Genomic DNA, 13747 nt, shown 5'->3' on the forward strand with positions numbered 1-13747 from the left:
GCTGCCCCTTTTTACCTTTGAAAGCACAATGATGGATGACTTTTTGTGTCAGTTTTTCAATCTGTATGGCTAGAACTTCCTAATTCCCACCATGTTCTAATTCACTTTTAGGGAATAGTTACTAGTTTTTCTGTTTCAACTTTAGTGCAAATTGTTGACCGAAATTCACCACTTTAGTCATTTTCTTAGGGTTTTTTGACTCTGGTGGTCTGTATTTGACAGTCAGCTAACAAGAAAATGAGTTGTGAGTGAGGGGGAAGACTTGTGGCAAAGGTCAACAGACTGGGACTCAAACCTGCGATGGCTGCATATACGAATGAGACGTCCATACGCCGCCGTCTGAAAGGACTATTAAAGTGTCTTTAACCTCAGTGTGAGATCTGTTTCAGAAAGGACAAAAACGTTGAGCGTTGTCAAGCTCTTCAGATCATCTACACCAACTTTTTCTGTCTGCTGCTATCAGGAACACCAGACTGCTGCACTGCTTTCTGCCCCATCCTATTAAAATGAGGCACTTTGTCTTATTGCAGGTATTGTATTTGGATCTTATATGTGTTATAATATTTTTAAGGCAATCTGTTGAATGATCTCAAAGAAAGGCTGCTCAAAGTAATTTGAACAAATTCCTCAAAAGTATTTTATTTCAGTCAGTACATCCATTCATTCTTCCAGTTATCCAGACTAGGTCACATGGCTAACAGATCCAGATCAGTAACCCAGACATCCCTGTCCCCTGCAACATGCTCCAGTCCATTCAAGGCAACCCTAAGGGATGTCTAGGTCAGAAACTTTATATATGGTGCCTGGTTTGTGTTCTTGGTCTAACCCAGGATCTCCTCCCAATGAGAAACCTCTGCAGGAAACCATCTAGGAGGAATCTTAGTCACATGCCAGAACCATGTCAATTTACTCTTTCATGCTGAGGAGTTCTGGCTCTATATAAAGAGCTCCTCATGGTATCGCCGAGTCTCAGTCCAGCCACTTTTACAGGTTCTTGTTATTCTGGTAATCTGATCATAAGCGAGAGTCGAGACATAGACTCTCACTAATAAATCTGGAGCTCCATTTTATGGAGAAGTTTTCTCTTTGCTTTTTTAAAAGTTAGTTCTCAATTGTAAAAGGATTTTTTCCATTGGGTGAGGGATGCTGTCTTTTCCTGAAGTGGATTTTGTGAAAGTGGATTTAACCTTTGACCAACAAAAATAAACTATGTTAGAAACCTAAACTCAAATTATTTCTGTCATGCAAACATTTCTTGTTAAATCAGATAAATTTGTGCCTTTTTGCTTCCAGTGTGTTCAACGTTCTCCAATTATCAGTACCTCTATTTTACCACACGGTGTCACCATTGTACTGACTAATAACCTCCAAGCAACCGTGCAAGAAATTGGCGCTGGAATCAATTTAACAAAGATGCACCTTGAAAGCTCTCCATTAAGCGCTAAACGCGTACTATAAGTCTGTATGAAAATAGCGGAGGATTACAGAGATTTGCTCAGACTAAGTGAAGCTGTGATGTGATTTTGGGACTATATTTCCTACAGCCCGTGTTTGACCTGAAGCCGCCGACAGCGGTGGCACAACAAACACGCTCCTGTTTAATCTGTCTGCACGTTGGGGAAGTTATTTGCAGAGGGCAAAGCTCGTTAAATTTGACATAGGCTCTCAACATTTCACAAGCATGCAAAAGGCAGTTCAAAGCGCAATATTCGTCTCACTCTCTGTGTTTCTCTCTCTTTCTGTTTTTATTTTTTGTTCTTGAGTGTTCCGCCATTAATTCAAATAATCCAATTAGAACTCAGAACGCCAGATTCTTGTTCATTATTGCCACACAGTTTGCAAATAGAAAATTGTATTAACATAACAAATAAAGCTAACTTACGAGCCTCGAGGGTGGGTAGGGGTGGGTCTTCTTTATATGGTGATTTCTTAAGTGGAGCTCATTTAGACAAAGACAACTGCAATTTTCAAGATTTTCTTTATCTCATTTTTGTAATAAACATATAAATAATAAACTCTAGACATTTCTTGACACATCGCCCTGTTATGAAAGTTAACTGGTATGGTAGAGACTATCCAGACATGTGCATCTGCCGCAGGTCATTTTCTATACATAGAAAACTATGTCCCTATTACAAAATATGAAAAGAAAAAAAAAACAAAACATTTTAGTACATTTACAGGAGTTACTTATTAATTTATTTAACGAAGTTGCTTCAGTACTACTTTAATGGTTACTGAACTGTCAAAATCAGCAATTTTTGACATGTTCATTTCCTCTGAAGAAAACAAAGAAAATAGAAACATACACACACACACACACACACACAGAAAAGCATAAAATGCAGACATGACACCAAAAATAATAAAATAAAATAGCAAATAGCAGTACAAGAATTCCAATACTTTCCAAGCTACTGTATTTTTTTTTTTAAATTAAAATATATTCTCATATCTTACACTATTTCAAATAACGAAATGTGATTCGGCAGCAAATCTAATTTACATTTCTGTGTATAAAAATATAATTTATGGAACCCCGCAAAGTTTGTTCTATACCCCCAAAATATAACAGTCAGTTGCACATGTATAGTGATCTTCTTCTCTGTCCAGTTATTTTTTTTATTCATTTTTATATTTTTTTTGTTGTTTTTCTCCGTTTTCAAATCTTTTTGCTTTTTGTAGTTGAGATATACAAAAATAGATTATGCACAATTTGCTGCTCGCATCGTTTCACAATCCATTTCTGTGACAGCAGCAGCAGAGTTCACATGAGAATAAATTATTCAAAGAGGATTTTTTTAAAGGCTCCATTCATTCATTGAAAGGGGACGCATCATGGAAAAGTCACTGAAATAAATATCCCAACTCCGCTGGGGCCTTTTTGTTCGTTTTTCTTTTCTTTTTTTATTTTAAGATTATTATTATTATTTAATATGTCAATCTACTGGATAGTTCGAGGGTCCTACTTGAGTCTGATTTTGTTCCTGTGGGGGGGATTTTCAGCTTGGGTATGCTGACATTCCCAGTGGATGGATCGAGTGGTCGTCCAAGAGCCACGTCCCCAGCTGGTAAAGGAGTTTGGAGTACCAGTGGACCCCCTCGTTGTGCGCGCTGACCCGAGGCCGGGAGATGAACAGCGATGAGGACACCCAGTGGGCGATCCTAACGGGCGCCAGGGCCCAGTGCGCAAGCTGGTGGTCCTCGATCACCGCGTAACAGGATGCCAGAACCTGATCCACCACCACGGTCCCCTGTGCCGTCACGGGCGCGAAGGAGCCCTCGTGCTCTTGCGTGTAAATCCGTTTCACGTTCACGGCCACGACTCGCCTCCGCTCCCCGTCGTAGACGAACACCTTCTGTCCGGGTCGCACGTCGCTGGCGAACGTCGCCGACCGCGTGGAGTTCTCGCGGGCGACAAAGATGAGGTGCGCGGCGGTGAGGGTGATCTTCTGGCCCGTCTCGGTCTCGATCACGTAGAAGGTCCTCCTGGTGGTGGAGTCTCGGTCTATGAACATGATGAAGTCGGTGAAGATCGGGTTTCCGTCGCCGTCCGCAGCCAGGACTCTGTCCCCGGGTTGGAGGTCTCTGACCGGCTTCTTGGTGCCGTCCTGCAGGGTGACTGTGGACGATCCCGGGAAGCAGCCACCTGACTTTGCTGCTACTGAATTTTCTGTTGGAATAAAAGTTTATGTAAAGTCATTACACTGACTCAAAAAAACAAAAACAAAAAAAAAACAGAAAACGAAAAAAAAAAAAAAACTTAAAATGTAAATGTTCTTGATCCCCCCCCCCCCCAGCCTTTAGTCATTGATTCATGCTTGTTGTTTTCCTTAAATCTGACAGTTCCTGTGAAACCACAAAGCTTTAAGACATGTTATAGCCACTATCAAAGAACTACATTTCTTTCCATTTTGTTCAGTCTTGACACATTTTGATGAGCCCAAAGATTTTTGCATATTTAAGCTCTTTTGGTTGCGTTGTATCAAATGTGGCCTGAAACATGAAAGTTCCTGTAAAATTACAAAATTTAAATTTATATTACAAAAACACCTAAGAACTTCTTTTTCTTGAACTTATTCATTTTCCACAGGTCTCAGTGCTCCCCCATGCATGTGATATATGTGTATTGAGTTAGTCTATAACCTGAAGGTTTTATGATGTTAGAAAATGTAAAGTCATTGCCTTAATTAAAGAATCATTACCTCTCAAATTTATTCAGGTTTCACACATTTGGGGTCTCCATGATATCATATGTGTATCAGTCTGAAACCTGATTTTCTTTTTTTTGAAAACCTCAGCTGTCATTCAAAAGCCACTTAAGAACTAATTCCCCCTGATTTGATTTATTTATTTATTTTTTTAGCCTTTAGACGTCTTGATGTTCCTGTATGCATTTTGCATATTGATGCCTTGCAGGCTCCTTGATGTCAGATGTGTATTGGCTTGGCCTGTAAAACCTAAAAGCCTGGGCTCATCTATCCTTAATTAAAAAAAAAGCCCAATAAAGAACAAGCATTGTTATTCTAAATCAGCTTGGTGGATGGAGCTACTCTTCGTAAAGAACACTCACGCCTTTCCCAGCTTCTCTCCCCATATTTACTCAGGTGCAGAAACCTCCATGTGACAATTCACACAAATAGGCGACTCACAACTACTATTTACCCAGTGGAGCCACTTTTCCATGCCTCTCGAGTTGTAGATTTGAATTTAAATGAGTGCCCCCGGACTCTTAAATGCTTGCTGTTGTGCAACATCAATACACCCCCCCTCCACCACCACCCTGTCTACCACCTCTCCTTGCTTTGTTGTCAGTCTTGATGACGATAATTTTGGCCTTGGTGGAAGCTCTTCACATACCAGTTTCTAGGATCATGCAGGAAAAAAAAGAAAGGGGGAAAAAGGGAGGTTTTTCTACTCAGAATTTGGGGGCTTTTAATCTTCTTTTAAGGTTCCTGAGCATGAAATGAGGTGACAACTGCAAACCAGATTTGGCTAACATTGTTCGGCCAAATCCTTTCTGTAAAGTCGCATGACCCCTGATGACATGTCAGCCTAGAGCATACTGTGATCTCAGAACGTGTGACATGAATGAGAAATAAGGGATTTATCAATAAAGTGTGGACTGAGAGAAGCGCGATGGTTCATCTGTCAGTGGTAAAGGGAATTTAAGTGTGATGCAGTTAAGGCCTGGATTTTATATATATATATATATATATATATATATATATATATATATATATATATATATATATATATATATATATATATATATATATATATATGAGACAAAATTAGACAAAACAGAAGCCAGACATTTCACAAGTGATACTGAGATCTAAACACACTACATCATTATATAATGTATTTTTTAAAGAAATGGGATTTATCTAAAATACTGTTGTATCCTTTTCGTGGAGCTTTAGCTTTTCTGGGTCACAGCCAGCAGCCTTGTTGAGACTGCAGTGTGTCGTTCCCACTAGGAGACGGTGTGGGGCAATGTAAGCTTAAGGAATGAGCTGCATGGTAAATGCTCACAAATGGATGATAGGTGCTCATACATCACTGCCTGAAATATTCCTGTGAAATTCCTTCCTCATCACCATTGGCACTGCCAGGAGGTGTATAACGTAGATTAATCAGTCTCATTTGAGATCATTTTTAAACAGAAGATAATTATTTTTAATCTGCAACCTGTTGCACCTGATTGACTGCTGTGTTCTTTAGAAACCATGGGTTTGTTTTCTAAGCTTCCCAGAAAAGCATCTAGAAAAGAAAATTGCCTTATTTTTCTGAGATACAACTGATGACCAACCCTTTACAAATGTAAACCTGTTTCTGTATATTTTGTTTTCAAAAACAGGTTTCAAGAATCAAACCTGAATATCTTTAGTCCAGGTATGACCTGTTGACACATTGTGATTTTTATGCTGCACAATATAAGGTTGGTCTTGATGCCAAAAAGTATTGAACATCTCCCTTTTTTCAGAAGCAGAATGTCGATTTCATAGTCGATATTAATTAAAAAACATTTGTGAAATACTCCCTAAACAACAATAAGAAGAATCTGAATTCAAATAAGTGGCTAATCTCTCTGAACATTTATATTTTCTTACAATCCCCGTCCTCTATTGACTAGACAACTCAGTGAGTTGTAGGAAACCAATTCAACGACAACTGACATTAAACCCTTTCTCCCAAGCACTATTGTTGCCCCCTGACAGAATTACATCCTGGGCTGTGAGCCAAATTGACATAATAAAGAAAACCCAGTGGTAAGAGAGAGACAGGTACTCCTTCTTGGTACTGCTAGTTCCCCGACCCTAGCCTCTCTACATGGTATATGGTTTGATTTGTCTCAAAGGTTAAACCTCTGCCCTGGAAATGATGAGACACCCAAGTTCAAGTTGGAGATTGGAAATCCAGCATTGTTGGTTGTTGTTTTGATAACAGCAAATAGCAAGGCTAAATAATAAAGTTTTCCCCTATTTTTCTGTTTAAAAGTTCACAAGTGGAGCTCATACTGAAACACAAGGTAAATGGTTAAAACACTTCATATCAGTTTTTATGTGTGGCAGCCATGTTGGATACTGAATTTAGGGGATATTATTGTTCCATTTCTGTCAGGAAAAACTGAACATCCAATATTCAAGTACAAATATAACATAGACATCCCACCCTGAAGTTATTCATTGCCCCTCCTGGAAAGCCTCTTGGATCATTACCAGGACAAACATAATGTTAACCAGTAGGACATGTTTTAAAACAAATCTGCAGCCATTTTTAATCAGCTCCCCTCACTTTTCTTTGCAGGGCCATCTGATAAAGTCCAGAAAAAAATCCTGAGCTGCACCTGCTTTTGAGGATTCATTTGCACAGCAGTGTGCACCTCATAGCTCCCACCTTAATGCAACGTTGCAAGCAGGGGAGATCAAGGGAGGTAATCGCCATCCTATAAATTACCCCTACCCCACCTCCAGTAACCAGACACTTATGCGTAATACTTTACATGAGCATAAATTGAGAGGAGTAGTCAAGTTACAACTCCGACTTCCTCCACAGTCCAAAAACATGACTGTCAGGTTAATTGGTCTCTCTAAATTCTCCCTAGGTGTGAGTGAGTGTGTGTGTGTGTGTGCATGGTTGTTTGTCCTGTCTATCTCTGTGTTGCCCTGTGACAGACTGGCAACCTGTCCAGGGTGTACCACGCCTTTTGATCGGAACGTTAGCTGGAGATAGGCACCAGTACCCTTCCTGACCCCACTAGGGACGAGGGGGTTAGAAAATGGATGGAAGAATGGATAGTCAAGTTACATGACAATGAGTCACATTGTTGCTGTATTTGTTCATATAACTAAGTAGTGTTTTTTTTCTTTTTTCTTTTTTACCTTTAGAGTTGCATTAGGGACATTTTCTCACCCTTATATATTGATACGGTATTAGAAAAACTGCAATTCTGTGATGACTTGATTCTGATTTTGGTCCCTTTCTTCTCCCCATGCCCTGTCTTTTAAAATGTTCTGGAGACGCCCCTGCTTACCTGCTTTCACAGAGCAGTGGATGTGGGCCTTTGACTCATAGTAGACCCAGTCGAATCCGGCTTCCACGGCGAGCCTGGACAAGGTGCCATATTTGCTCTTGTCTCTGTCTGAGGTGGTGATGTCCACGGCCCTGCCCTCGTAGTGCAAGGACTCGTCAAAGTGGTGCCCGTCCTCGTCCCAGCCCTCTGTGACCCGGAGCTTCACCCCGGGCCATTGGTTCATCACAGAGATGGCCAGCGAGTTCAGCTTGTCCTTGCATCTCTGCAGCGAAGCAGAAATCAGGTAAATCAGCTGAAAGCAATGCAGATCATTCAAATAAATTGAACTAAAAACATGTATATTTTTTAATCCTATTGCCACACTTTCATTTGCACACTTTCTCCATTAAACATCTGCTTGTATATATATATATATATATATATATCAGTAGCAAGGAAAGATGAACATTTGGACTCGGTGAAGCCTCTCCATCCCCACATGAATCCATAAATTCTCTCAGCTGTGCTGAAACACTGCACCTCTGATCCTGAGCTTGCATTTCTCAGTGTGAGCAGCAGCGTCAGAGGGCACAGCTCGGGTAAGAAAGCTGCTCATGAAATATGGATAAAGCACTGCATTCGCTTCACTGGCCCTATATCATCTGGGTCTTTGGTTTCTGAAAGGTGCGTGAAACGTCCCCCTTTTTTCCCTATCAAAGAAGGGACAAGATAAGTACATTATAAACGCTCAAGCTAATGTTTTTTGTTTACTTTAAATCAATAACTGGTTCTGGAGGTGATATGAAGATTATCTTTCCTTAAAATGTGTGTGTGAGCACTCAGTGAAGATACTTGGCCCTCTCCAGGACAACTGTTCTCAATATGTCAAATAAAACATCACAAAGAGTCCTTTCAGACATAGGACAGGGGGGGGGGGGGGGGGGGGGGGGGGGGGGGGGGGGGGGTGGGGGGGGGGAACTTTCATTATTTTGCTCCTGCAAAGTCCTGGAAAACGTGACATGCCTCCTTAAGTGGAGGTGTTATTAGTTTGCTGACAGACAGACCTGTGAAATATCAGAGGACCCTCACGGACAGCTCAAGATTTTTGAGGTTTCACAAAGACCTTTAATCTGTGTATCACACTTGTAGCATGTGATGAATAATAAAAAAAAAAGTGTTTTTGGGGGGAGCAACTCACAGAGTGGGGATTGTGGTAGTCAAGAGCCGTAAAAAGCTTGAACCCTGTTTATTAATTCATCAGGTCGTGTGCCGCAAATCAAGCCAAATTCTGCTCAGCCACCATGCATGAAGCAAAGCCCAGCAGGGAGCCTGCAAACCTGCGCTCTTGCGCTCCGGAGGGGTGAGGCGCTCAGCAGCCCGCCTCTTAATCTTTCTTCACAAATGATTTGGTTAGAGGAAACACTTATCAGCTACCTGTCAGTGCAAACATCTCTTTCCCCCACTCACTTATTACATAAATACCTACTTTAAAAGCGATTTAATCCATTAAGTCGAACTCATCTAAGTTAAAATAGAAATCAGAGACAGAGACTTAGACCATCTAGTTAAAAAGGAAAATATGATATTTCATAAAGAAAGTAGAGGATACGCTCATCTCCACCTGTTTATTATGAGACACATGGAGCTGAGCGGTGAAGCCGCAGTAAAAGCGGCCCCGTCACCTTTGGAGCTCTGCTCCTCCAAAACTGTACCAGACTAAACGGGATAGTTCTCAAGTTCCCTGGCAATGAATTGAGAAGCAGGGTCGCTTCTCCTTCGGTGAATTGTTTTATACATTTTGTCACAGCTCACATCTACCAGAGTTACCGCCTGCGCGTCTGTCACCGAATATCTATTTTCTAAAGCGCCAGAGACTGGGTTAAAAACTGCGCGTAAAGTTCTGCCCGCCAATGCGCGCAACGTAAGGCACAGTGCAAACCACGCTGGTAAATCTTTATACAGAAGGCTTAAGTCACCTTCAGTCGGCATCACTTTGCCTGGATGTTAACTCATTGTAATAGTTTTATGTGATGTAAATGAAAAGAACGGCGATCAGGTCTGCTACTTGGACTCTAAGAAGTTAAACTTTTGCTTCAAGTCAAATTGAGGATGCCTTGAAGCTCTTCAAAAATAAGACATGGTCCAGCTTAACAAATTGGCTGAAACATAAACAATGCTACACAAGACTACAGTAACGAAGTTATCACCCTCCCTTCCACGCGTGTTTAAATCTATTCCAGGAATAACACCCAAGTTCCTTTAAAACCCCCATTTCTATTGGAAATGAACCACAGAACCTCTAAGTTTATCCTCACGGCTCCACTCTGGAAAGAAGCCATCCTCCAAGACCTATAATTTCCTAATCCCCATCTTTTGGTAACTTAAACGTATCGGATAGAAAGGAGAGAGGAGGGATATGTGGGGAAGGCTGAGACCTCACGCACGCAGCGAATATTTCATCGGAGCCCATGTCTGGTGCAAGGCGCGAGTTCAGAGACTCCAGCGCGCCACCATCGCCACCATCACTCCCACCGTCGCATTTTTATTCTCACTGAGCCGATACGAACCCAAAGCTGCCTGTTCAGTGTTTTCCTAATTCGCCGAGCTCTTAGTGCCGAATGCAAGGACGGAGAGACGCGGCGTCCTGCAAGCCTGGAGACATGAATCGAGTCGCGCAATAAGATCTGCCGTCCTTCCTGCAAAACGCGCTTGCAGAAAACGGCCAACCGGTCCACGTCCACTGGCTCCCCACCCTTTAAGAAATGCAACATCTTTCACTGCACCGCTGCGCGCACAATCCAGAGGGAAGAAATGTCTAAAGCGCATCACCAGAGAACACAATAATCACCTTAATCCAGAAACACACACACAAAAAAAGAGTCAAAGAACGAGGCTCTGCAGAGCTCTCAGATGGAGCCTCGTTCAGATACAAATATAGATATGAGGAGATGGAGGAGATGGAGGAGGAGGAGGACGAGGAGGAGGAGGAGAAGGGTGGGTATGGGTGTGTGGGGGGGGGGGGGGGGGGGGCGCATTAATATTTCAAATTCACTGTCACAATAATGAAGGCCGAGTGTCCTGACTGTCCGCCTGCACATCACTCCTCCAGCTGGATCTCTGTGCGAGAAAGTCCCAGGCTGGCGCATCAGAGTGCATCTGCATTTACAGTGAAGTTAAAAGGCTCAGTGTGAAGAGTTCAGACTTCACCTAACGTGCGCAATCAGTCTGACAGGGAGGCTGTTGCAGTGCGCAGTGATGGTGGTGGAGGAAGAAAATATACAGGAAAAAAAAGATTATTCAGTGCTCTTACCTGAGTCATCATCCTGTCGGCTCCTGTGTTCTCCTCATCCTTGAAGATGATGTCTGTGTTATAATTGGGAGTGAGCTCTTTAAAGCGCTCGGAGTTCCGTGTGATCTTGCCCTCGTATCTACCGCTCGCCCCCAGGGTCTTCTCCGCCACATTGGGGATGAACTGCTTGTACGCCAGAGGTGTCAGCTTCTTGGGGTGTCTCCTCCTGCCGTAGCCCCTGCCCGGTCCGCATCCCATCGCGGAGGACACCAAGGACAAGCAGATGAGAGCGACAGAAGCGATTCTGGTCCAGCGCTGATGCATGTTAAATATAAAATAATGAAGAAAAAAAAAGATCTAAAAAAAAGAAAAAAAGAAAAAAAGAGTCACCGCTGCGGCTGCTGTCTTATCTCAGCTGCAGATGTCCTTGTCTCCTCTCTTCTCCCCCTTTTTTTTTTTTCCGCCTGCGTCTCTTGGTCTCTTACCGCGGCAGGTGCGGAAATGAGCGCCTCAGACTGATGGTAATAACGGGGCACATCGAAAGAGGATATAAAAAAAAGAAAAGTAGTGAGAGAATTATAAGCCACGGGATCTCTGGTTTAAACTGCAGCCGCTCGTGTGAGCCGAGCGCTTTTACTGCTTTGTATTATAGCAGCGATCTATAGCAGGGGTGGGACTTAATTGGCTCGCCTAGACAAACCCTCCTGATGTTATCCCACTGAAAAAAAGGGGGGAAAAATCAGGAAAAAAAAAAAAGATTTTCTCCCACCTTACGGTTAGTCTCCCCTTCTCGGAGGACGCGGGCTCCTCCTCCATGGGAAAACATCAATTATGAAGCAAAGCGTCTCCAACCCTCCCGTTTTCGAGCCTATTCACATCACAGGGAGAAACTTGCAAAGTGCTGGACACAGATCTGAAATCAGTGTTAAGTTCTCCGTGTGTGCACCGGGGCAACTCTCCGCATGGAGACACTCGTGGACGCGCAGTGCGCATACCTGTGTTGGATGACTTCGCCGTGATCCGTGTCCAGTGAGGATAAAGACGTTAAAGACATAAAATAAAATGGAGATCTCGCTTGGACTTGAAACGACCTGATCTGGCATTCCCTCTGTAAGAAAAAACAAACAAAAAAACCCATAAAACATAAAACCTATGCGCAAAGTTGCGCAAAAATGCCACTGGTGACACTTTTAGATAATCTAAAGTCTTATGAGATTCCAGTAAACTTACTTGAATTGATTTTACGATTTTAACGGAAAATAGTCTAAATGTTTTTGAAAGAATCAGATCTTTGGTGCGCTCGTGCTGTGCGCCATTTTACGCATCCAAGCAACAAGACAGATCAACAGAAAAAAACAACATATTATGTCTTAGATCCTATTGAAAAACTAATCAGGGACACCTACAACTCCAGAGACCGTTAGAATGAGCGGGTTTGATTATCAGATGAGATTTCTACGTATTAAAGCACTCAGAATTAATCAAATGATCTCCACTGTTTTGCTCGACCGGTTCAAAGTAGGGCATAGCTGTGAAGTTAAAGAAAAATAATCTATGTTGTCCATTTTTTAAGAGTGAAAATAAAAAAAACTGACATGCAATTACAACTGTAAGCCTTCAGAGGTTTGTCTCTACCTGCTTAGAACATCTAGAGATTGAAATGTTTGTCTTTTTTTTTTTTTTGCATAAATAGCTTAAGCTCAGTCACATTGGATGGAGAGTGTCTATGATAATCAGTTTTTAATTCCTGCCATAGATTGTTAGATTTTAATCAAAACTTCAACTGAGCTTTTCTATGGATTTTATCCTGCAGGAAGGTGAACCTTTATCTCAATTTCACATCTTTTCACATATGTTTTAGTCCACGATTTTACTCCTTTATGAACTCTGAGCAGCTTCTCTGTCTCAAGTGATGCAAAAATATCCCTGTAGTTATCATGCTGCCTTAATGCTTGTCACTTTAATTGATCATGTTTGGTAGGTTTGCAGTTGTGCCTTTCAATGCACATTTTCAGATGAGTGATGAGTGAGAACAGTGCTCAGTAAGATGTTCAAGGCTTGGAACCTGACCCGTCTTTAAATTTGTCCAGAACTTTCTCCCTGACCTGTGTTCCCTGGTCTTTGTGAAGATGTTTTTGGCAGAAGTTCTCAAACACACCTTTGGGAATTCCATATAACAGCTGGATTTATACCAGATTAAATGACAGAGGGGTATCAGAGAAAAGGATGATTAATGCAAATGCATATCACACTTTTTAGACTTGTATTTGTAGAAAAAAGAAATAAAAAAAAACACCTAATTGTTCTCCAACTTCACAAATCCAAATAAAATACAATGAAAGTTGCAAATAATGTGACAGATTGTGGGAAAGTACAAGGGGTTTAAATATCTTTGGAAGTTTTTGTAAAGATGAAGGGTGGGGGAGTGCAGACATAATCATGTTCCATTTTGCACCTGTACTGTTTTCTTATGTATTCAGCTAGACTTTATGAGTCAGCAATATAGAAAAGCTGCTTTGACCCAACACACAAAAAAATAATTCTTGTTTGACATAGCTTCACTCTGTCAGTCCTAACCCCTCACTGCATTCAAGACACATGAGTTCAGTCAAAAACAGATATTCAAAACAGTTTCAGGTATTAAAAAAAAAGATTTGTCTCATAACAAAGAGTAATTACAGACAGAGGACTGTTTCGGGGCCAAGCTTGGCTCTCATCACACAAACTGCGTGGCACGTTCGCTCTGAAGTGAGGACAGATATGCCAGGCTTTGGTGTGGCTTCAGTCTCATTAAAGCAGGCTCTGGCTGACCTCCAGTCTGGTGTTGTTCAAGCCTGTGCCAGGCTTGTGGGAACCAGAGGGGGTAAGACTACCTGCTGCTCAATGAGATCGTGATCATCAGCTCCTGGCCAAAAGATGGCGTGTGCACCTGGCAAACT

The 13747-nt window shown here is 41.9% G+C and overlaps 1 protein-coding gene across 1 annotated transcript; it reads right to left on the bottom strand.

The window, feature by feature from the left end:
- Window positions 1–1959: 1959 nt before the first annotated feature.
- On the bottom strand, window positions 1960–11711 carry shha (sonic hedgehog signaling molecule a). Its single transcript, XM_032552225.1, has 3 exons — window positions 10830–11711; window positions 7541–7802; window positions 1960–3673 (listed from the first exon to the last, which is right to left on the bottom strand). The coding sequence occupies exons 1-3, from the start codon at window positions 11130–11132 to the stop codon at window positions 3003–3005; spliced, it is 1236 nt and encodes a 411-aa protein (XP_032408116.1). The 5' UTR covers window positions 11133–11711; the 3' UTR covers window positions 1960–3002.
- Window positions 11712–13747: the final 2036 nt, after the last annotated feature.

The sequence above is a fragment of the Xiphophorus hellerii genome, chromosome 21, assembly GCF_003331165.1.
Source record: "Xiphophorus hellerii strain 12219 chromosome 21, Xiphophorus_hellerii-4.1, whole genome shotgun sequence".
NCBI classification, from domain to species: Eukaryota; Metazoa; Chordata; class Actinopteri; order Cyprinodontiformes; family Poeciliidae; genus Xiphophorus; species Xiphophorus hellerii.

Excerpts from the sequence above, each read along its gene's own strand:
- shha (XM_032552225.1), bottom strand. The coding sequence starts at position 11,132 with ATGCATCAGCGCTGGACCAGAATCGCTTCTGTCGCTCTCATCTGCTTG. Across the intron at positions 7,803-10,829 it reads CCGACAGGATGATGACTCAG|AGATGCAAGGACAAGCTGAA; the intron begins GTAAGAGCACTG and ends GCTTCGCTGCAG. Across the intron at positions 3,674-7,540 it reads CCACTGCTCTGTGAAAGCAG|AAAATTCAGTAGCAGCAAAG; the intron begins GTAAGCAGGGGC and ends TTATTCCAACAG.